This window comes from Columba livia, chromosome 8, assembly GCF_036013475.1.
Source record: "Columba livia isolate bColLiv1 breed racing homer chromosome 8, bColLiv1.pat.W.v2, whole genome shotgun sequence".
Classification (NCBI taxonomy): Eukaryota; Metazoa; Chordata; class Aves; order Columbiformes; family Columbidae; genus Columba; species Columba livia.
The window spans coordinates 15613816-15637912 of record NC_088609.1 but is presented as its reverse complement, the minus strand read 5'-3'; the positions used below and the strand labels follow the sequence as shown (position 1 = coordinate 15637912).

The 24097-nt window shown below is 44.6% G+C and overlaps 1 protein-coding gene across 3 annotated transcripts; it reads right to left on the bottom strand.

Annotated features, from left to right (window-relative positions):
- Positions 1-3123: 3123 nt before the first annotated feature.
- GORAB (golgin, RAB6 interacting) lies at positions 3124-13806 on the bottom strand. Of its 3 annotated transcripts, none has more exons than XR_010474075.1 (5): positions 13080-13801; positions 11772-12124; positions 9356-9457; positions 7517-7657; positions 3124-4885 (listed from the first exon to the last, which is right to left on the bottom strand). XR_010474075.1 is itself a non-coding variant. In XM_005498852.3 (5 exons), the coding sequence occupies exons 1-5, from the start codon at positions 13693-13695 to the stop codon at positions 4420-4422; spliced, it is 1674 nt and encodes a 557-aa protein (XP_005498909.2). In that variant the 5' UTR covers positions 13696-13779; the 3' UTR covers positions 3124-4419. The 3 variants fall into 3 exon arrangements, 2 of the variants coding, with proteins under 2 accessions (XP_005498909.2, XP_064927136.1); XM_005498852.3 differs by having other exon boundaries at positions 11776-12124; positions 13080-13779; XM_065071064.1 differs by lacking the exon at positions 3124-4885 and having other exon boundaries at positions 7513-7657; positions 11776-12124; positions 13080-13806.
- Positions 13807-24097: the final 10291 nt, after the last annotated feature.

Genomic DNA, 24097 nt, shown 5'->3' with positions numbered 1-24097 from the left:
GCTTTTTAGTGTCTATACCTGCATCTTAAAAGGCATGATTTAAACCCTGTAACTAACAGGCTGCCAAAGGGAAGGATTTGAACGATCTGATGTCCTATCATGCTAAGGGGGTGAGGCTTGGCTCACTTCTCTTGTTACTTGTCTTTCCCCACTGACGTACAAGTTTGCTGTTAGGACATAAATCAGGAGGAATGATGAAGGAAACCAGTCTCGTGCCCCATCAAAGAAGCCAACACTCCCTTTAATAGGACCATGCAGACAAGCCTAAATAGGGCACTTAACAAGCATGTGGTTTCTATTATACCAGCCCACATCCCCTACACCCTGTTTGCATTGCCACTGGCCAAACCCTTTGTCGTTTGCATGCCACATCTGCTTATATCCACAGAATTACACAAAGGGATCATGATATAATACCAAAGTGTTGAAAATACGATTTCTGGGTTGGATGAGGCCTGCAGAACAATACTATCTAGCTCTCAGCAACTGCATGAACCCTTATACACAGCTATAGCACACACAAGAGTGGAGCACAGAGACCCAAGACACAGTGTCTACACAGAATCACAGGCAAGTACCAAACTCAGTCCAGGACCCACAGATGCTCAAAGATCCCACACAAGGGGCATCTGGTACCAGCCATCAGGTCGGGACAATCTGTATCACAGGGGTTTTGATCCAAGTTTGAACTTTGGCAAAAGGGTGTTTAGGAACAGAAAGTCCATAGATCCTGCTGTCCTAAGCAGAAAATGCATAATGGAGGGAATCTCAGCATGGGAGACAATCTGATAGTGCTCTGCTCCTTTCTTTGGCTCCAGAACTTCCCTAGAACAGGCTAACTTTCCCATAAGCAATCCTTTCTAGCACGTTCTTAATACAGCTGGTCAGGAAACACAATACCCCCAGCCCCTAGGCCAGTCATGACTTTTTACTCCCGCTAGTTTTTCCTCATTCGGTTTAGATAGGATAGAGGCTCCAAGGGAAGACTCCACTGAATCACAGAAGGTATTTAGGAAGAAGAATGTCTGATAGAGAACTCGAGTCTCTCCCCAGACAACTACCCTAAGCTGAAACCTCTAGAGAGCCCAACTTCAGCTGGCTGGATATACAATCAGATTGGGGATTGTCCAAGTGTTTTGCACTACGCACTAGACATCCATGGGAACCCCAGTCTGAGCCATAACCATCTGGGCTCATTTAAACATTTCTTGACAGAGGAGGGAGTGTTAATCCCAACATCCTGGCCAAGCTGCAACATGGGCAATTACATTGTGCTTTGTAACATTCTCACAGTGGTATTTATCGGTGTTTTCCACTTCTTCTCATAACAGTAATGCGGTGGCCCAACACAGAAATGGGTAAATTGCCATAGGAGAACACCAGTCCCCTGTGATGAGCCCTGCAGAGTTACTGTCAGATATCACGCACTGCTGTTTTCCCTGCCATGGGTGTTCAACCCCAGCACGCTTCACATTCAGACTTCTACCTCTGCCTGCAAGAGGCCTTCACTTAAATATCTACCCTCCCAGCCCATTCCTGACTTATGCTGAAGCTGAACTTCTTGTTATTCCATTTTTCTGAAGATACAACACGCCAGCTGAGTGAACAGTGCACCTGCCTTCTATGCACTCCAGTGACAGCAGAGCCAAACAGTATAAAATGCATCAAGTACAACAAGGCATAAATGGCTTTTGCTTGAAGAGCCTCCATTCCAACAGTTCTTTTTTCTTAAAGGAAAAACAAGGAAAAAAACCAACCCTTTTGTTGCACCAAAATCATCTCCCGGCGTTTCTGACCAGCACACATGTTGTTACAATTAGGACCGGACTGCTTGGCTCCAGCATAGGGGGAATGTTAAACCGGCACACTGGCACCCATCAAAACATTTGCGAACTTCCAAAGTGGAACTGACACCATGGTAGTGGTTTATATCACACGTCAGAGAAAGACTTCGTAACTCAGATCAAACAATTTAACTCTTGGGTTCCCTGTCTAGAGGGAGCGACCAAATGCTGGGCTGCCTATTGTTACTTCATATGGCTGTTTTCATGTGGCTTCCAGCCAGTTCACTTCATTTTGCAAGCTCAGAATTCAGAGACAGATGGAACTGGCCTGAACTGCGATCAGGGCCTTGTAAAAGAACAAACTGCATTTTCCTGGCAGGCAGAAACAGCACCAGCACTATCAGGATGGCACACAGGAACTTTTCAGCTTTTGAGTAATTTTGTTGGATATAAACCTGTTCCCTTCTAGGAAACTCATATTCTTAAGTAGTTGTCAAAAAGATTTTTGGACTTACAATTTTTTGCCTGTTCAAACAATAATCTTACCTGTAACAACAAGATGCAATCAGTAAAACTATTTCAACCACATTTTAGCCTACTAGAGAACAAAAAATTTATGCAAAATGGTATTCATGAGCTTCCTGTAAATACCAAAACAATTCCACTCTTCTGTCAGATGCTCTTCTGTATGTCCCCTGATGAGCCGAATACAACTGTAATGAGGAACAGACTAGGACTTAGATCCTCTTGAGGAGCAACTGGGGACAGCTGCAGAGGCTGGAAACAAGAATGGCACAATTAAATGATTATTGCACTTACTGGTATCTAGTTTTGAAAACCATAATCAGGTTGCTACAAGCTGTTCTGCAACTGCAGACAAAGCAAAGGAAGTCAGTCACAATTTTCTCACAATACAATCAAGTCTTCAGCTCCTAGGCCAGGTCTTCCAGCAAAATAACGGAGAACATAGCATATCAGCAACAGCAGAGCAATGCTTCATATGTGAGTTTTATAACTGCAATAATCCCTGAATATGAGTGGCCTCTCTAGGAAACATTTAGACATCTTTCTCCTGTGTATTAGAAGCACCGGTGGAGATTTTCCACTGCTGTCTCAGGCCATGGTTAGTTGAAAAGATTCCTGCCAAGCTGTATCCTGCCATGCCTTTGCTTCATAAGTTTTCATATTTTGGAACAGCCTTTTTTGAGGTTCTACTTCCACGCAGCAGAAAGTTGTCAAAGGACATAACTGATATTGTCATTTATCACCTCCTGTGGAAAAAGTCTTGGATATGTGTATTAGTATCAGATATCACAACTGAAAGTAAACACACTGCACAGAAGAGGCACTGATTTATTAATAGAATAAAAATGAAATGTAGTGACATGTTTTCCACCATTAAAGCCATAGAGACAACCAGTCTCCCATTAACATACTTGATGGTGTCATTCAGTAACTCATTCATAAACTCTGACTGACATGTTGTTGCAGTCAGGCTTTACAGAAAGCATTTCCATCACGAAAGCAGCTTTCCTCCATTCCAAAGTGGAGAGCTATGAGTGCTGTCCCCCCAGTTTGCAGCTGCATGGGTCTACCGGAGGGGTTTTCTATATCCTCTATTTGAATTCCTGAGACTTTCTCCACCTGGAATAGCTTTTTAAAGCCTCTTAACAATAACAGAGCAAAACAGCTGAGCTTCTTGTGGGGTACAAACCCACTCTTCAGGCAAGAAAATGCAATGAAGATCATAAGACAATAGGCTCACTTCCAATATACAGTAGAGGTTATTCATTACAAGATCCCCTACTTATTGGAACTTTGAGGCAACCAAGACAGAGAAAAATGTTTGCAATGGAACAGCTTTAATTGTAACATAGTCTCTTTTGTGTGTTTCTACTTCTACATACATTCTTAATTGTCTTATACTGTAACCCATTAACCCATCATTTTTGTTAAACCATAGCTGCTGTGATTTCATAGATAACAATGTTATCAATGTATAGCTTTGTGTGATCCAGTATGATAGGAAAGAAATAGGCAAAGTGATAAATAGGAAATATTACAACTGACTTTGCAAGCTGCCTCAATATGCAAATTTCCTTTAAATCAGGTACAGGAAAGAGTATCAGCTATGAAGATAATTAAAGTAAGCACTTGGGTTTCACAGGATTAAAAACCGTTGAAAACTAACCCCTTATGGATACAAAGGAAGACAAACATCCTATCGCAGTTGTCAGGGGACAGAATGTGTACAGAAGCAGAGTAAGTTGGGATGTTTCCTCCTGTAGATAGGCATCTCTCGCAGACGGCTTGGAACAGGTATCTGTGATATCAATATGCTGAAAGCCTTTGGAAAAACCCTACTGTTCACTTCCAAGTATCCTGTTTCAGGAAGGTACAAAGCCCCATGAAGAGCTGGGTATTAGAACATGAACTTAAACCGGAATGATGAAGACAGATGGAGAACCCCAAATGAAAGTCTTTTGAAAAAAAGAGCCTCTAAAATGTGAAAACAATATTAAAGAGAAATGAAGTGCATATTACTGGCACGGCAGAAACCCAGGTATAACATACAGCACACAAGCCTGCAGAGAGCATATTATCCATAACTGGCTGGCTTATGTGAATGTAGTAATCACGTCCCAGAACAAGCTGGGGGGCTTCCTGGAGTCACTGTTTGAGTTTGGTTGTCCATATTGGAGAAAGATTTGGTACCGGAGTTTTCGGGGTGAACCAACTGTTCAGAACTAGCAGGAGAAGCAACAGCATGGTTAGCATGCTCACTCTTCTGCGCTGTAACACTGGGAGTGGGGATTTCCTTCGCTGTCCCAGCAGGACTGTGTGACTGGCTGGCTTGTCTCCCTGCTTCTGCCTCCTGCTGCTGCAGCATCCGCTCCACCTCTATCTCAAGTTCCAGATTTTCCTCATCTGCCTCCACTTCCAGCTGCTGCATTAACTCCTCCAGCTTCCTGGCCTTGCGGAGTTCATTCTGCTGTATGATGGTGCACAGGTGCTCCGTGAGGTGCTCCTTAATCTCTGTCTTGTGTTGGAGGTCCAGCTTGGCTGCCACATACTCCGACTCAGCCTTTTCATACCGTTTCCTGCAAAATCATCATCGTCTCTAGTGGGTCAATTCTCAAAGCACTTCACAATCTGACAGATAGACAGACACTTTAAGCATCCCTGACATGCAACATGCCCTGCAATGCATTATGCCAGTTATTCATGCCATGCTGCTACGTTAGTAAAAGGGAAGAAAATAAGCGTGAATTGATCAAATCTTTTCCTCTTGACATATTAGCCTCCATCGCTGCTGTATTCCAAGAGTTCATTTGTTCATTAGAAATCTACAGATTGCATCATGATCAAGCACTTTTACTACCTGTTTTAAGAGATGCATCACTAGCAGCAGAAAGAAACCATGAGAAATAGTAGTGTTTCCACACTTGTGATGAACACCTATCTAGTGAACTGAAACCCTGCAAAACAGTTTTGTGTTTTTTGTCCATGCAACATATACAGATGCTGCAATGGTGGCACACACATTTACATTTGGATCTGCTCTAGAAGTGTACGCTTCCGGTCACCCAGATACGTTCTGAAAATCAGGAGCAGCACAGACTGACACAGCATACAACATCAATAGTGATCACAACTTCTGCATGGCAACAGATGTAGAATTTTATTGTAAGCATCCCTCCGACACACACCTCCTGCCAATTCAAACTTCCTGTCATGACAAATATAGCAAAAAGGAAATATTCTGAATATTTATTGAGGTTAACACATCCGGGATATCTAGCGCTTTAATGGCTGGTGTCCACATTAGTGATGCATCTTCCACTACGTTCAGTGAATCTGTATATTAATTCTGATTTAATTAATAGGAAGGTAGATGCAATCTTGCTCATCAGGAAAAGGACCATGCAAAGGGTTTTCCAGAATGACTACACAATGTACCTTACTGAGCACTCATAAAACTAATATTAGTAAGGTGGTTGAATAAAGAATCCAGCTGTTTTATAAAGCCAGACTCAAATTTCTGGTTAAACAAAGCAAGAGAAAGATAGGAGAAAACCTTTGCTCAGGGAGACAGAAAGAAATCAGACACAGAAAAGCCTTTCCAAATATGTTCCTTTAAATAATAATCAGAAAACTTTGACCCAGCCATAAAGGCTCTGTCCGCAGTGGGCAGAAGACTTTTTTGTAAGGGAAATGAAAGTGGGCATCAAAATTTCCCTGGGTCTGGTATCTGAAATGGAAAAACTAATGCTGCACTGGAAACTTCTCCAGAGTTAAACCTTTGGGCTGAATTCACACATATTTCTCACATCATATGTATGAAAATTTCATTCCACAGCAATTGTCAAATGCCTCTAACTATCTACGTGCTCAGGACTATTTAATAGTGCACCTTTTGACCCACTGAAATAATTTGTGTTTTAGCCCTAATATATAAGGCAAGAACTAAAAAGTTCTTTAAAGAGACATCACTTAAAATAAACCAGCTTTGGCTCATAACACAAAAATCTATGACACTGAAAGTATCTAACTCACAATTCCAAATCCTCCCTCACAAAAAGGAAGACTTACTAAGTTTATGAAAGTCATTAAGTATTCTGCAAAGTTTATACCCTTCATCCTACCAGCATCCCTTTTTGTTCTCTTCATTAAAAACTGCTTTCCAAACGTCAAACACTTATGTTATGTGCTCTTTAGCCATTAAGCATTTCAAATAGACACATTATATACCAAAATTTTGGTAAGGAAATTTCCTGGAGCATTTAATGGTTTTAGAAACCTGACTTAAATCTAAAATAGACTGAAATGCTTTTCCTCTTCAGGATATGAAATTCAGTATTCATATGCACTCAGCTACTGAAACTATAGTTAATCTTAGATATTTCAAATGATAATTATACATTAAATAATCCTTATTTTTAGCTGCCACTGCTACTTTTTAAAAGACTAATTACCACGTTTATTGCCCTGTGGTCAACGGATAGCAGAAGTCATAAGGAGAAATACACGTTTAACACACTGAATCGTGAACTAAAAACCGCAACCTAACATTTCGATTTTATTAAATGGCTACATAAACATGCTGATGTTTATCTACTGATGTTGTGGTTTACCCACAACTAATAGGGTGTTCCGATTAATTTCTTGCATTTAAGGAACTCATCAGAACCAGAGCGATTAAAGGCACATTGTGAAGGGTGAAAGCTTGCTTTTTGCTTCAATTTTTGGTTCCAGTTCCAAAATCACTTCAGCAGTATTATATGTTTTAAGCTTAATTGGTCCCATTGATTCCAACAGGACCAGAGCTGTCATCAACAAGCAAGTTTCCCTGAAAAGGACTTTCACTTTAGGACTTCTAAAAAAAAAAAAAAAAAAGCCTCTTTCTCCTTGAGAAGAAATAAACTACCTTGAAACAATAAAGCAGGGCTTATGGACAACTGCACAGCTAAAGCACTGTCTTGTGGCAGCACAAAGCTGGAAAGCACAGTCTGAAATCAGAAAACCTACTTCAATTTCCACATTCCAAGGGAAAAAATCAGGAAATAAAAAGCACACTTTTACCTCAAGATTTGAAAGCCCTCCAGACTGCCACCACTTTAACTACATATTAATGCAATGACATAACTCCATTACTGCTTTTGGTGACAGGAAACAGCATTTCATTCCTCTACTCAGACAGGGCTATTCCCTCCTCCCCATCCATCTCTTACCGGGCATACGAGTAGTCCAGGCTGGCCTGATCAATGCGGTTCCGCAGAATGCCAATGTCAGCAGATACCATGTCATCCAGAGCTTGTAACTCCTTCTGAATCCTTTTTAGTTTCGCTGTTTCAGCTTGAGTTCTTTTGGATCTGCAAAAGGAAGATGGATTCTTTTTTTTTCCAAGCCTCTCTTCTTGGCATGATGGGCCCCATTTCATTTGCAGAGCAACTCACTTCTTTAACAGCTATTCAGAAAGTTTCTCCTTCGGTTTAAGACTTTTGATCTTTTTTAATATCCACAGGGATCTAAAATGTCTGCTATTAAAGGACTACAGCAAAATTACGTAATGACTATAATCAAAGTGCCTAAAATGGATTGTGTTTCTTCACTGTGGAAACACACAAGAAGCTGCTGTATCTAAGTAGTTCTCAGTGTAAGGAAACAGGAAATGGCTTGGGGGGGGAAGCAAGAGGGGGAAGGGTATTTAGTCCTGCAAATATCCCCTTTCAAAGAAACCCAGTTAGTTGAGGCCAAAAAGTCACCTAACTGAAGCTTGATTTCCATTTTTCAAAATTATTCCCAAAAGGCCCAGTCAAATCCCAGTGAAGTCAATGGAAAGTTTTACATCAAACACAAAGGATTTCAATCAAGCCTTATGTAACCTTTTTCAACTCAGCCTATTCATTCTTAAGTTCTGACAACGAAATGTTGCTAAGGGCAGCAAGCTTTGATGAATTTCACTCCCAAGAAAGCTAAGTAACTTTCAAAAAGCTTTTACACCAGGCCACTTTGCTGTCATTCATCACCACCAGCAAGCCTGTGCTTTTAAGCCACTGCTTTACACCCCAAAGCAGGTACTTGAAAGCAGGACTAGATTTGTAGGAAGCAACAGCACCTCTCATTAGACCAGCTGATGCAGGTGGAGAAAAAAAGACAACCTGTAGTATTGCTTGGAGCCTGAAGAAGGCCTTTGAACGTCAGACACAACTCCTGAGCTATCACTTTCCAAGTCCTCCTCTCTCATGCTCTGGTTGAGGAAGAACACAAGAGGAAGAACCCAGCCTGGTGGTCTGCTGTCCTACAGTGGCTCAGACCAAAGGTACTTGTGTTTTATCTCTGCCTGGCAAAAGAAAACAACATATTCAGAACCTCAGAGAGAATCTATGTCCACCTGTGCTACTCAAGAGCTTTAATGGGCAGAACATCACACATGTCTGGGAGAGCACTGTGAGCCTGAAAGCTTCCCATCTCCTCCCTTGATCCAGTGTCATCAGCTACTCCAATATCCTTCCCTACAGTCTTAAACTCTCGCAGTGGATAACACTGTACAAGTCTTAAAGTCTGCTCACCTGAAAAGCAAGAGATAACAACTGCAAGAACATGTGAATTTTTATAATTTTTAATTAGCCAGAGGCAAAATGGTACCTTCTTAAGTTGATCCTTTTCAACATTTCTCACACAGTGATAAGAAAGAGTCAAAAGCCTGAACAGAAATAGCCATAGCTTCCCTTCATAGGTTAGAAATCAAATAAACTTTGCCTAAATCCAGTGAAAATAAATCACAAACAGAACAGGGATGAGCATTTGAGCACCCCAACTTCCCGATGGGCTCTTACTAACAGGCACAAGGACTTGAGCTAATTCTCGAACTGTGTAATAACTTTTCCATCTGTGTACAGAGCTGCAGCTTTGGAAATGTGAAAAGCTTAGTCACAACTTCTTAGTGAGTTTGTCATCAAAGGGAAATCTCGATCACAGCTGCTCACTTGTGGAACAGTACAGACAGAGCACAGAAAGGAGGAAAAAGTGAAATTCAAGTAGAAGATACGCAACCGGCAGCCCCTTACCTCTCGGCAATAGCTCTGGCCAGGAGTGCCTTCTTGCGTTTATTCTTCTCTTCTATTAGCCGTTGCTCTTGCTGGAGGATTTCCCATCGTGATTTTTCCTGCCTGTTCATTGACAATAAGATCAAAATTAATAGAAAGTTCTTTTCTCTCCCTGTTCCCCAAATGACAAAAATATTCACCATCATATTTCCTGGAGCAAACTCTGAAAATGTCAAAGGAACAATAAACAGGGAAGTCATTCAGACCAATAAAACATTGCCAGATGAAATGTGCTGATCAGAACAAAAGTCTTCATAAGCAAGTAACCTCCTGGTAAATTCAGCTTTGCTGGAAGAAAGGGCATGCCACGCCTTTGCAGAAATGGGTGGAAATTTTCATTTAAAGGATGTGCTTCTCCACTAGGTAGAAGCAGTTTCAGGATTCCTACTGGCTGTTTGGTCTGCCAACACAGCCTCTTTTTTTGGAAGTTTTTTCCATAAAACACATCCTTTCACAAGTCTGCTTTACAGTACCGTCCCCAAATAATTAATCTGATACAAATAAAAGGCTGGTAAAAGTTACAATGCAAATGAACAATGTAGAAGAACAAGAATTCACTTTTGCAATTCCTTTTCCTAGGCTACATGTACCAAGAGAGAAAACCAGCCTCAGAGGATGGAAGGCAAGGTCTCAGATGAGAGGGTACAACCTTCGACAACACAACTGGGCAGGACTAAGGAGAAACAAAAACTGCTTTGCCACTTTTCCACCCTGTTGTGTTCCTCATGCCCCTTCTCAAGAAGTTTCAGCTTAAAAATAGCTTAGCTTAAAAATACCCAAGTAATGCGGCTATGTTATTCTTAACAACCATTTCTGCATAAGAGTATCTCTTCAGACTTCTCCTCATCACCCTTTTCCTAAAACCTCATAAAGAGAAATATTTTTAGTAAGTTTTAAATTCAAGTGCACAAGCTGATTTGAATTCAGCAGATTCAGGGGCTGGTTGTTGCAGTAAATGTTATTTGCTCCCCACAGAGTGAAAAACTTCTCTGCAAAGCTTTAGCTGTCTTCTGCCCAGTCAAATAGTGTCTGTATTTTTCACCATCAGGAAGGAGCAGAACAGCCAGTACTACTGGTGAACTGCACCCATACAAGGAATTTGGCACTGCTTGTCAAAGCGCTGCTGTTCTGGTGAAGGGACAGCCATGTGCAGGTAAGTGATCCCAGCCAGGAACCGGGCAGGTAAACAGCCGTTAGCATGGCCAGCACCTGCAGCCTCTCAAGGCACAACTGTACAAAACAGAACCTGCTGGATCCTTTTGAATTTTAAATTTGAAAGAAGCCATACTCTGCTTCTCCACACTGGTGCTGCTGATGGCCACAGTTCTGCCTGTCCAGTGGGAAGCACCTTTAGAGACAGGGTCTGGCACACCACACTCAGAGAGCTGCTGAGCCCTGTTTTGGAGGAATACAAATGGTGCATGGATTCTAGTGGCCAGCTAGTGTTTGCTGATTATTTTAGGCAGAAAAGTCTGGAACTGCAAAGGAACTCAAGGCTGGAGCAGCACTGTTGAAGTGCTTTAGAAATAAACTATATGCCCTAGAAAAACAATCCATCTTTTTGCCCCTCAAACTTTGCTTTGCCCACTGGGGAGAAAGAGAGAACTAGCACATGGATATAGACAGCAAACAAACATGAAGACATAAAACCAAGAAATTTCTCCTACCGAAAATGCCTGCCCTCTCTAGCATTTAGAGAGCACCTTCCTTTTATAGTCTCCTGTCTGAATTCTGGATGATGAACTAAGTAACTGCAACATTCAATCAGACTTCCAGTGAGCCACATTCAGTGCTTTTTCCTTTCTCTCGCATGTACCAGATTGACACTTCTGAGGGAGACAGGCACCCTGCTGATGCACAGGGTGAGAGCCTTGAGACTGGTCTCATCTTGAATCATAAAAACTAGAGAACTGCTTAAACCTGAAATTTTACCTCCTTACCAACACTTCTAGCTAGAAGAAAACTGCAGCAATATTGCAAAGGGGAACCCAAAGTTACACAAATCATGGCATATCTAATTCCAAGAGGGCTTTTTGTTGTGGCTGCTGGCTTGTCTATGCAGCAGGAGACAAGTGAGATTAAGTCTTCATAAACCATTAACACAGTCCTGCATCTTAGGCACTTCATGACATAAAGTACCACTGCCACTGGAAATCATTTGAAGACAGCAAAATGCGTATCTGCATGGATTACAATACAGAATTTTGGTTTGAATCAGGTTTTACCCACACAGAGATGAAAAACAAAGGTTCAACGCAGAGGAAGCAAACACGATCTCTTAAACCTTGCTATTAGATACAGGAAAGTTTACTCTACTGTACAACAAAAGAATGAGTCAATAAATAATAAAATCCATCCCCTGATTTTACTGACTTACTAACAATTCCACTTTCTTTTTCTCCGCTTTGGAGTTTGACTTTGCAGGGCGGGTCTGCGCATTGTCACTGCCATTACAAGGATCTAGCGGCGTAGCTTCCTTCTGCTGCTCTCGATTGCCACTTTGCCTTTGATCTCCCACTGAAGGAGGATGAGGTGGTGGCACAGGCTGCTCAGGAGGACCAGGCTTGTGTTTTGGTACAGAAAGCAACTGCTCAGGAGGAACAGAGGCTGCTCCACCCTGCAGTCCCAGCTTCTGACACTGCTGCTGGAAGGCTTTTTCTCTTGGTGTTGGCTTCCGACTCTTATTCACAGCGTGGGGATGATGCTGCTGCTCTGGGGGTTCATAAAAACCTATCAATTGATGAGAGGGTCAAACAGGATTAAAATCCAATCTCAAGTTCAAAGACAGACTCTGTGAGTTAACTTTTCCAGGCAAGAAAACAAACTGGCACAAAACCAACCTAAAGAAACGACATGCCAGGGTGTCAAGGGAAGGCAACATGGGGGAAATCCCAGGAACCTGGAAATGTTTTGTTACCCTAAGAATCAGGAGCTGTAGGGAATCTGAACAACTGAAATGGGGAGACAGAGGAATAAGGAGCTTGGACTGAGGGGCTAAAGGAGGAACTGTAGCGAGGACTGGAGGCTGCCCTTGGGGGAATCACAGAGATGGACGCAGGACTAAAGAAAGATCCCAGGCAGTCTAGGGGGCAAACTGGGGATCTACAAAATAAAGACTGTGGGGAGAATAAGGTGACAGATGGGCAAAGAGGAGGCTGGGAACACGAATGAGGTGACAGACTGATGTGGTGCAGGACAAGGGGCTGGAGAGTTTGGAAATGTGACAGAGAGGTTGCAGGTGGAGAAAAAGAGGGGCTGAATGGGAGACTGAGAGATGGAGCCTGGACGGGAGGGGCCGGTGCACCGGCTAAGGGAAACGAGGGGCTGCCTGGGGCAGCTGAGATATCTGATGCAGAGATGGAGGGGATGGGCAGAGTGAACTGATAGCCGTGCGGATGTAGAGCAAAGAAGGGCTGAATGAGGAGGCCGAGGCTGATCGATGGGGGTGAATGTGAGCTCTAAGGGGGCGGGAAGCCCCGGGGGATGGCAAGGCCGAGGAAAGGGACATGGAGGGCTGAGGGGGCTGCACAGAGAGGCCGGGGTGGGAGAAGGCCCGAGGTGTCGACGAGGGGGCTGAGGGGCTGCCGAGGGCCCGGAGGCTCCTCCGCGCTGGACCCGGTCCCGCTGTCCCCCGCTCACCGCGGTCCCGAGCCCCAGCCCCGCCAGAGCCCAGCCGGGTCCGTACCTGGGTGCTGGCTCCGCAGGCGCCGCAGCTCCTCCTGCGAGAAACCGGCCCAGGCCTCGGCCATGGCGCTTCCTCCTTCCGCTGACGGGGTGGCACGGCCCGCAGGGCCCGCGGCTGCCCCCACACCGCCGCCCTCCCGCCGCAGGCGAACGCCGCGGACAGCCCCGGCCGGCGGCGCCGGGGGCCTCGCGTCTCCATGGCAACGCGGTGGCGCAGGGAGCATGGCGCCCTGAGGAGCCGGGCGGGGTGGCCGCGGTGTCGGGGCGGGACAGAGCGGGGGTCGCTGCGCTGCGGAGGGGCAGCGGGACGGAGTACGCTGAGGGGCTGACAGGGCTTGTCGGCCACAGGCCGCCCCCGGGTGCCCCTCACCGGCGGAACAGCCCCAGGGCTCTTCGGCGGGTCCGCCGGGCGGTCCCGGCCGCGGTGGTCCCGGGGCAGCACACGGGCTGCAGGGAGGGCCGGCCGGGCGGCAGCAGGGCTGCCGTGGGCTCGGCACACGGGATGTGCAGCTCTGCAGTGCGGAATACACTGTGTGGGGCTTGGTGCACGTCCCTAGGGCTTTTGAGAGTGCCATGCCATGAAGAGTGGACAAAGTCTGGCTGTTATAATGAGGCATAATAAAGCAAGGAGCATCAGCACGCCTCCCTGGTCATTTACAATTTGCATTTAGGTGAGATGCCCTCTCCAGTGCATCTCGAGCTGTGTTTGTGTGGTATACAGAGAACTCTATCTTTGGGACCTGTATAGTAAAGGGCCTATGAGGCAGGGACATCTGCACAACTAGCTGCTGATGTGCTTTAAACTGGCAAGGAAAGGTACTGTTTTCCCCATATTGATGTTTCTGAAGGTCTGCTTTGAGTGTTAGGCACAAAGGTGCACACACATGCTTCCCTCCTTAGGTATAAACTGAAAAAATCCTGCCACATACAGCAATATTCTCTCAGTAGCCATGAAAACAAGTATTTTTTTTTCATCCAGCCCAAATTCTTGTGGCTGCTCCAAGCCTATCGGAGGTCTTGCAAACAAGCTTACCTCCCACTGGGAGAAAGCTGGGGCTGGAACACAAGGGCACAAGCCCCAGGCTTAGCTGAAGCCATCCAGGGGACTGGAGGCTTAAATAATACATCACCGTCAATAAAACAGGGACATTTCAGTGCCTAACCACATCCCGCACAGTTTCCAATCTCTAAGGGATCAGTCAAGCCTCGAGGTATTGCTGCGCCTAGCGCAAACTCAAAATGTGATGACCACATATGACTTTGCAATTTACCGCAGAAGCACTTTTTAACGGCCCCTGCGTGACTAACGCAATCCATAAACCCCAGCCCCGCTCGGAGGAGAAGCGGTGCTGAGCTGGCAGGTGTTGACTGGCTCTGATGGGGTTTGGCTGAGCACCTTTGGGGAACAGGGTGCCCCCATTTCTCACCTGTGGCTCAGCTGTAGGCCTTGATAACAAGTGCAGGTGTCACAGGCATCCAGCAGAGCGTGGTTATCTCAGCTCTCTTGGTCCTGACCAGGAGGTCCTTTCTGGGTAAGCCCAGGCTGAGGAGTGCCAAGCCTCAGCACTTTCCACAGTGGAAACCTGACCAAGCACAGAAGAGATCTGAATGAGAACTGAAATCCAACCTTGACTCAAATGCTCTCAAACTCCAGGGAGCCCAGACAGCAGAACCAGGTGCCAGCTTGAGTTTGACAATGAATCGGCGTTGGTTCGCCCCACAGCAAGGTGTAGGCACCTAATTCCCTTTTAGATGCCTGTATAGGAACTGGTAATCTAAATTGGCCCTGGGTAGCTAAATCACTGTAACAGGCTGTACCAAAATCACAGATCTCAACCAAATGTGCTTCGTGAAGTACAAACACCAGATCTCATTCTTGAACCTTAGTTCTTTCTTGTCTTCCAGGTTTTAATGCTACAAACAAAAATGAAGCACCATATTCACTTTATTGCTGCAGATATTCCAGGCATAAAACTCCCACATGTTTTATAGAAAAAAGTATAAAGACTTTGGAGTTGTTAACTATAATGCTATAGGCAAAGCAGCAATCCATTTTAACAGCTTCCATCAGCCAAAGGTTTAATTACCAGCCATTGGACCAGCTTTTTCCAGGAACAATTATAACTCAGTGAAGTCATTTCATGGGGCATTTACAAACAGCAGATTTAGAAAACAGAGGCTGCCCGTGTTCCCTGGCTGCTTCGTGTCCTTGACTGTAACATGGCACTGAGCATTTGCCACCTAGGAATAAAGTGTTTTCCCTGCAGACATTAGTACAACACAGGCTGGACAAGGCAAGATGAAGAGAACATAGAAACCTTCATTTCTGTCCCCTGGAACAAAATCCCAAGCAACAATGCAAACCTTCTTTTTACATCTGGGGCTGGCTCTTTTTGTGCTTTGAGAGCTGCTACCTTGCTAGCAGACCTGGAGACTTCTGTGACTGTTGCATTCATTTTCTGTTGGTCTAAGTGGCCTGGAGTCTGCCAACAGACCACACAAACCCCCATGCTTTTTAAGCAATTCCCAAATCGGTGTGGAACTGTCATCATTGGCTGCCAAACTGAACCCTCCAGATCAGACCTCAGGGTCAGACCTCAGATGACATTTCAACCCAGGACATGCAATTTGTACCATCGGTTTAGTTCATATTGAAAACCTTTTGGGGTTTTTAAGAGCCAGATAAGCTCTTCCAGCAAGGGTCTCTCTGACTTAGATGTATATTTTTAACCTGATTCTGCTCACCACTCTCTGCACTGTTGCAATAACACACAAAGCAGCATTTTCCCTGTAAAAGACTGAGCCCTAATGTGAGACAGGGAAAGGCAAGTATAGGGAAGGACAGTTTCCTTTCTCCTTTTGTTTCACACCCTGTCACGAGCCCCCAAGGACTTTGACATACAACTCAAGAGACCTGGGGAAAAAACGCCCTGAAAGAAAAAGAGCCAAAAATTCCTAAATCTGTTTATTTCTCTTTCTAGTGAAAAATCTATCAAACTCTATCCATGTCAATACTACCCCAGCTTTTACTGGAGCATAAGGCAGGCTGGCTTAGGAAGAGTCACAGTGCCCAGCTGAGCCATGGCCCTCGGTGAGCATGGAGCAATTCCTGCCTTTTGAGAATAACTAATGATTAATTTGTCCTTTAAAGGATGCTTCTGTCATTCTGCTGAACTGCCCAGGCAGCTTCCAAGCCTGAGGGGAGTAATTTAATTTCTTAGCATGGCGCTGACAGCAAGAGGGCACTTCAGGTGCCGAGGTTGCGAACACCTGTGTATGGAGCTGTAACTCCTCTGCAGCCCATTCAAAGCAATTGGACTTTGCACATTTTTCAATGGGCTGCATTATTCTGCGTATAAAACCGTAGCCTGCAACTCAAACCCCTTTAATGCTGCAAGAACACAGCCCTAGGGTTGTTCTGCAGTTGCCGCCCATACTGCAATGGGCTGGCTCGGGTATGTATGCAAAAACACAGGTCTATCTAATGGAAATAGTGTTTCCACTGTAAAATGAATTATTCTCATTCTGGAGTAAGGTGAGAAAGCTGAATTAAAAACCAGAGCATTATTCTGTCTACCTGGTTTCTGTTCTCCTCAGCTGCCTAGTAACTGGCATTAAGTCAGCATTGTCATTTCTGGGACCAAGGCAGTCTTTTGGTTTGTAAGAATTTCTTAGAGGGAAACAAAAATCCACCTATCTAAAGAGCTAGTAAGTGAGAGAAACTACACTGGAAACCTGCTTTTTAAACCATATAAACCAATGGTTTTCAACATCTTCTGATTTGTGGATCTATATATATTTTCTAGTGAAAAGGCAGACTCTTACGCAGCAAGTTTAAGGCTGTGACCTTACTTCCTCTGAGTTACCTTTCACAGAGCCCTCAGGGGTGATCTCCTGACCCCTGGGCTAAGGCCATGGTTTGAAACCACAGCTGTTTCCTTTTAAAAGGTCCAAATTTTGTTTCTTGAACCCAAGAGAAAGAGGAGATACGTCCTAGCAGAACTCTCTCCTCTACTTGCAGGATGCTGCAGGGCAGCCAGGGACATGGGATATAAAGACACGGTGCAGGGCTATAGAAACCAGGTTTTTTTCTTAAGTTAAATTCATTTTCAGAATATAAAATCTGGACTGAAAGAAAGCTCAGCATGCAATATGAACATTTTCTTTTTTGAAAAAATGACATTTTTTGGTCTCTCTTTCATCCCTGAGGCTAATTTTTCCATACAGATAAAATTATTCCTTAATAACTAATCATCTTCAAATGTTTGCATGAAAAAAAAAAATTGTCTATATCTAAATAGGATTAAAAGCTGGCTAATAAAAGTATCTTAAGAATAAAGCTGGTAAAATAAAATAAAATTTATCCTGACCGGAAATATCCTGAAGATTACAAATTTACCACTTTCGAATGGCAAAACCAGAGCTGAGTAAAACAAGTGGAAATGAGAAATTGTTTATATATAGTTCATGTAGCTAAAGAAATATTTTTGCAGCTAATGACTTTAGAAAGATACTTCCCAAATAGTTTTTAAATATCTCTAAAATAATACTTTTATAAAGCAAAGTTAAATATTTAATGACAGTTCCATAATACTTATAATTGTATTGCTTAATGTAAGTTGCAATTCAAACATTTATATAGAAAATTAGAAAGTAATTGCTTTAATTCTAACCATTTGTGTAAAAATTATAATCTAACTGTCAAAACAGTTGATAAAACTAGAGATCTGAAGAGAAATTTGCTAAATGTTTGTTATCTTTGGCATAACGTAAGTGATTAGAACCACTGTGCTAAACAAACTGAATTTTTATCAAACAAACTTATTGTTGGTACATGCTCAAGTGAACGAACTGGGGTTGTTTAGTCTGGGTGGGAGAGAAGTGTGGAGGAGAAGACACGATAATAGTCTTTAAATATATAAAAAGCAGCTGTAGAGAGACAGGGGCAATATGTTTGCATTGTCCATGGTGGAGAGGTGAAGAAGGAAAGGAGACCCAGGCTAGAGATGAGGAGGAGCTTCCCAGCAGTTAAGGCAGCAAAACATGGAAAGAATTGACTTAAGGCCACCACAGAGTCTCCATCACCAGACATTTTAAAAATAAACATCTGTCAAGCAAGGCAGAGGAAAAATCAATGCTGCCCTGGGACAATGAGATGCAGTTTTTGGTGATTTGGGGGTGTGTGGACCCACACACAAGTTCTAGAGATGTGGACCCACACACAGGTTCTAGAGATGTGGACCCACAGACGTTCCAGAGGTGGAGGCTGCTGTGCAACATTTTTGACCCTACTTTGCTGAATCCTTTTTGTTGGCCTATTCAAGATAATCCACATCCCACCAGGGTGTGCTGGCTGCCAGCTGAGACCTGGCCAGCTCTTGACACCTCTCCCAGCTTTATTCCCATGACCGTGATGCTTCCCACACCATTCTCACATGTTCCCACTGCTGTCACAGCCCCATCACCCTTCTCACGGGCATGCACATCTGCACCACGAGCTGCAATATGCTTGACACCAGCCAGCTGCATAGCTCCTGCCACCTCTGCAAAAGTCTGTGTGGGAAACCATCGTCCTTTCATGGCAAAACAGAAGGACAGATGGTTGCCAAACCCAAGAGCCAGCAGTGCTTGTAATATGTATTTGCAGTAGAGGATTTTATGATGTGAAAATCGCTTTATTACCATAAAGTGACAAAGATCACCAGTGTGACTTGTGCGAGGGCCAGTTAATGTATCTCCTTCCAGCTACGCAACCCATGTGCTGGAGGATGCTGTCCCCTCACCTCTCCCAGCTCAATGCCGCGGCAACTCAACAAGTCAGGATGAGACAACTCCCTTTGCAAGCGAAATGCTGGTGAACCTCAGGGAGTTGTGTAGGACCCTGGCTCCCATCCTGTTTTATCCCCGCAAGGCACTTCAGAAACACTGTGGCTGGTGTGATGAAGACATAGCGCTAGAGCAGTTTACGCTGTTTTGGCTTGTCTTCAACCCAGGTGGCTGGAGGGACACCAGCTCAGGTGACATACCCAGTGCCAAAGGAGGATGAGTGATAACCCCTGTGTGTCTGCTAAACAAGCTTTCCCCTCACCTTCACTGTGTCCTTGTAGTAAGACACTGGACATTTCTCCATGGATTCTTGTCCAGAGCACAACAATCTCCTCATTCAGTATCTGTGGAGGTGCCTGTAACACAAGTAATAAGAACAACCAAGCATCTCCCACGGTGGAGGAACCCATCTGGAGACCAGCAAGCTGCAGGCTCTTTCAAGACACACACGGGTTTGGCTTCATCTCCCCATCCTGCAAACATGTAAGCTACAAGAGACAGATGTGCAGGGTTAGGACCTCACTGTCCTCTCAGCTGCCAGGTACTGCCTTGCAGCCATGGCAAGAGGTCAGGGGAGCCCAAGTCACCCAGGTTATCTTCAGCAGCATAAACAGGCGCTCTGAGAACTGTTCTTGTGTGTGGCTCCCCAGCCTCATTCCCTGAGCTCCAACGGATGGTCTTCGGCTTCCACCTGCAGCCTTGGCCACCAGCCACCACACAGATAACATGTGCTACAGTTCAAAAGTCTTTAAGGTGAAATGCTGCATCTTTCCTGCAATAAAGTTCACAAAATGTTGATGCTTTCTCTCTGCAGCAAGCACAAAAGAAAACCCAAAACATAAACCCTCATGTGTTTATGGGTGTTCTCAGTTACTCACCGAGGCTGGATCAGGGAGGAGGTTTTCAAAGGATTGCTGAGTTGCAGAGTGCTTGGTTCTCACCAAGGCTTCAGTAAGTAGCTTCCTTCCATAGCTTTAGAAAATCACCCTCGCCAGGCAGTAGCTGTGTTTCACAGTGTTCTTGTCGAGGCTGTTTTTCAGCAGCATCTCTGGGTAGGGAGCGTTTTCTTTAGTTTTTAAATACTGTCCTGACTCCACACCTAACTGACATCCCCACGGCTTTCCAGGGCCAGCGACTAATGCAGATTTTCAAGCGTCAGTGTCACTCGCAGTGTTTGAGCCATAGCTACAAAGGCTGTAAACAAGCAGGGTGGTGGCCAAAGAGGCTTAGCAGCTCTTTGAAGAGGTACCAGAGATAGCTGGAGAGAGATCTGTACCACAGCCTTGCTGCAAACATTGATTTCACACAGGTGTCGGCCAGCAATAAATACACAGGTTAATAAAGCAAGCTCTGGTCAAAGTAGGGGCAACCAAAATTAGACCCTTTACTGCTGCAACAGTAAGGTGAAAACAAGGATGACTGGTTTCTTCTAGTGGTGGAAAATTCTGGTTTTGGAGCTGAGCTGGAAAGCAAAGACTTTTAGTGTAGTGAGACAAACTCATTTCATTTTGGGTCAACCAGAAATGTTTTGCTTGACCAGTAACACAACGTTCTGGCTTGCTTGGAGACTATTTAAAGTAAAAAGCACAGCTCTTTCCCTTTTAAATTTAGGTCCATTTGAAAATTAAAAAACAAACCAAAACAAACACCCCTCCCCCAAAAAACAGGCTTCAAACTAAATCTTCAATACAGCAAACTGCCTCAGCCTGAAAATCCCAAAGTGAAATATTTCAATATTTAAGGAAGGAAAGAAGGACTTCTATTGTTTTGTCTTGTCATTGACTGACTTCAGCCTAGATTTGTGAGTTATTTTGCTTGCCTTCACTTTCACAGAGGACTTAATTTAAAAAAAAAAAATAAAACTAATTTAATATTCTCTCTTCCAGTTTAATTTGAGGTACAATGGTCAGGTTCAGCAAAGGTTCATAAGAACATGACTGAGCTGAAAATTTGCACAAGTATCAGGCAAATACTTGGTTTTTGTTTTTCCCTTTCCATTTTAGGTTTTCTTTGAAATGGTACCTGAATTTCAGAGAACCTGTGGGGTCCTCAGGACCAGCCAACCCTGAAACATACACAGAGCAAACCTGTCAAAATCTGCGTGCTCTGCCGTGTAACCTGTGCACCGCAAAAATTCAGATGCCATCTTCAGTCCTGCAAAGTATTAAGACAGGCATTTAAGATTTACCCGAGTGATTAAGCGTGAGCAGCTTGTAATTGTTTCCAGATTCCTCTCCTAGCAGGAGAAAAGGCTCTGCAATCCCTGTCCACGTGCTCAGTGTAGCAATGCACTCACAAACAGAAACTGAAGATGAGCCATAGAGGACAAACAGACATCCTAAGTTTTGCAGCTGAGAACAAGCCGGTATTACCTTTTAATCCAGTACAGACTGTCCAGCACGGAAAAGCAGGATTATTGAGCCAGCATATATCAAGGTATGTCTGCATCGTCCCTGTAGCAACACCTGTGCACCAGCAACTAGAAAACCCTCTTAAGTACACATGGTCGGATTCAGTCTGCAATTTTTCATCTGGCTTGGGAGTGTTAAATGAAGATCAGCTGTTGAAATCACTCTCATTTAGGGAAATCTGACTGTATCTGCGCTTCCAGAGAAGACCTTTGTCCTCCTGGTTTTATATAAAGCCCCAAAGATTGCTGACTCTCTGCGTAAGCCACAAAACAATCCAGCAAGCATCTGGAGAGACTTGCTTCACATCTCAGACTGCTCCCTTCATGCAAATCTACCAATATATTTTTCCCACAGACTGCTTGGTCATGAAAAGAGATCTTCCTCTTGGTCAGAGCTTCAAAAACCTTAGCAACTCCAGCCCGAGTTTGAAAGCAAATTCATGGGTTCGCCATTGCCTTTGAACACAGCAGGGATGTGCTCCAACAGGTTAGATCTCGGGGGCCACATTACTCCCAGGATTTAAACCAGACCACATGTGAAATGGCAACTACCTCTTAATTTTTTATTTTATTTTTAAATAGGATAATTTAGGGGCTATGGGATTTTACTATTATTATTACTATTTTAATGGCAAATTCAGTGCACTGCCTTTCCTCCATAATGAAGGAGACCAGGAGCTGGTGCTCAGCTTCTCCTGCTTTCTAGAAATAGTCACTACAAATCCTTTGTAAAAGTATAACCACAACTTTTCTTTCTCCTTCTCTTTCCCTCTAGAGAGAGAGGCCTTTCATCAGCTCAGATCATTTTTCTTTCACTCTTCATCATAACCTTTTCTCCGAGGTTACATTTATTTTCTGAGGTCCATGGCCAGGACAAGGATATAGAGGGTGCAGCTGACTTTGTCTTTTAATGGTCACTGTCACCACACAAGCCTGGCTGGGGTGTCTCAGAAAATGTCCCCTGCCCTCATCCAGCCCAGCACGCTGCCCAGTGCACCCAGTCAGGCCGCTCTGCAGCAGCTGTCACTGCTGCCCATCAGAGCCTGTCTTTGCAGCCAGAGCTGACTCCTGCACTTGGATTGTGCAAACCCATTTTCTCTCCCTTCCGCAGTCCTGGCTATCACATGCACATCTGGTTGTTTCTCCAAACCGCTCTGCAATCATTGCTTCATCTCTGCTCATCTCCAGGCTGGAAACATATCTGTTCTCCCTCCCCTGGGAGCTTGTCTGCCTCCTCCTCTCTTAGCCAAATTCACCGTGCAATGGCTTGTGCCATCTCTTCTTGTACAGAACCCTCCAAAAAGGGTCTTTTTCCAGCACGGAAATCTTGGCAAACTCCTTGAGAAGATGATCTCAGATAAGCCTGCTGCTGGGAAGAGAGGTTCACCACTCTCTGTGGAAACTTCGCAAGGTCTGGTCTTCATCCAGATTAGGTTTTGTTGTTTTTTGTTTTTTTTTTTTTTTTAATTTGAGCAAAAATGCTTCAGTCTTTACAATGTGAGAGAGGAGTGAAAAAATACATTGCTGCCATTATAGCAGAGGGAAAAAAAGGTGTTCAGGCTCTCTTTGAAGAGCCCCGGTGCTGAAACAAATGGGTTTCTTGTGTTTAAATTCAGCAAGAATGGATCTTCTAAGCAGAAGCCTTTGCTCGCTTCAGTGAGCATGGGCTTGGGGTGGCCTTTGGCATCTCCTGCCTGAGCCCATCTCTTCCCAGTCTTGGTGGTGGGCACCCAATCTGGGACAGACTGGAGGGGTTTGGTGATAGAGCCAGAGAAGTGTGACATGGCTCTGCTGTTTGAGATGGGAGGAGAAATATCAGCAGCAATGGGCAGAGCTGAACATTATCGAGGCAGCAGCTCCTGCCTACGGCAGCTTTCAACCACATTTACATGCCAGGGTGTAACGGTGAGCTCTTCCATCAAAGCATGTGTGTGCACATCCTCGAGATTGTGTTTTACTCAGCAGAAGTAGATCTGTTGCTCTTATGGACAGAGGAAGATTTTCACCTGCACACTCATCCATCTGCTCATGGCCAAAGCCAACTTGATTCTGGTTTGCAGTGCTGAGTCCTGGCTGTGCTGTTCTTCAGCTGCCAGTCTGCCCTGGGGTGCACCAGTGACCTCCGACAGCCCTCCTGGGCAGCGTGGTGGCCCCCTCTGACCATGACCCAGGGCTCACCACTGAATAACTGCAGTGGGAATCACCATAGGGAAGACTTTGAGAGAGAGAGTGGAGGAACAACTACATTCCATGCCAGTGAAAAAACACCAACTCACTCTTCCACACACGTACCAAGCACTGGCTTTCTGGCAAAGCCAAGCCTAAAAGGGCCACTCAGCCCCCACAACGTCTTTAACTATGCTTTTCTAGGTCATCAAAAACTAGCTCTGATAGTGCTAGGAGAAAACAGATTTACCACAAATCCCCCCAAAGCATGGTCTGCCTTCCCCCCACAAGCTGGGCTGCAGGTTGCTGCCTCCAGACAGCATCACCCACAGGAAAACACCACCAGCTCAACTTCGTCCTTGGGAAGCCATTGGGGAAAATGCAGGGCAGAGGCTCAAGGTTAGCACAGCCCCAACGAGGCGCCAGGGATACCTGAACTGCTAATTTTCTGGACACCCCTGGAGCCCGGCTTGGCAGCCCCCTGCCAACTGTCACGGCGTGGAAGCCATTAACATTTAAAAATACTTGCAGGAATGGGGGTGGGGGGCAGGGGGAATTGTATTTGCGAGGCCCATTCCTCAGCACGCTTTCATGTGTGCCAAAGTTTGTTGGCATGG

Bases quoted from the DNA above. Each gene is read 5' to 3' on its own strand.
- GORAB (XM_005498852.3), bottom strand. From the start codon at position 13,695: ATGCCTCATTATAACAGCCAGACTTTGTCCACTCTTCATGGCATGGCA. The intron at 12,125-13,079 runs GTACGGACCCGG...ATCAATTGATAG, and splicing joins CCTGCGGAGCCAGCACCCAG to GTTTTTATGAACCCCCAGAG. The intron at 7,658-9,355 runs GTAAGGGGCTGC...TTCCTTTTGCAG, and splicing joins GCCAGAGCTATTGCCGAGAG to ATCCAAAAGAACTCAAGCTG.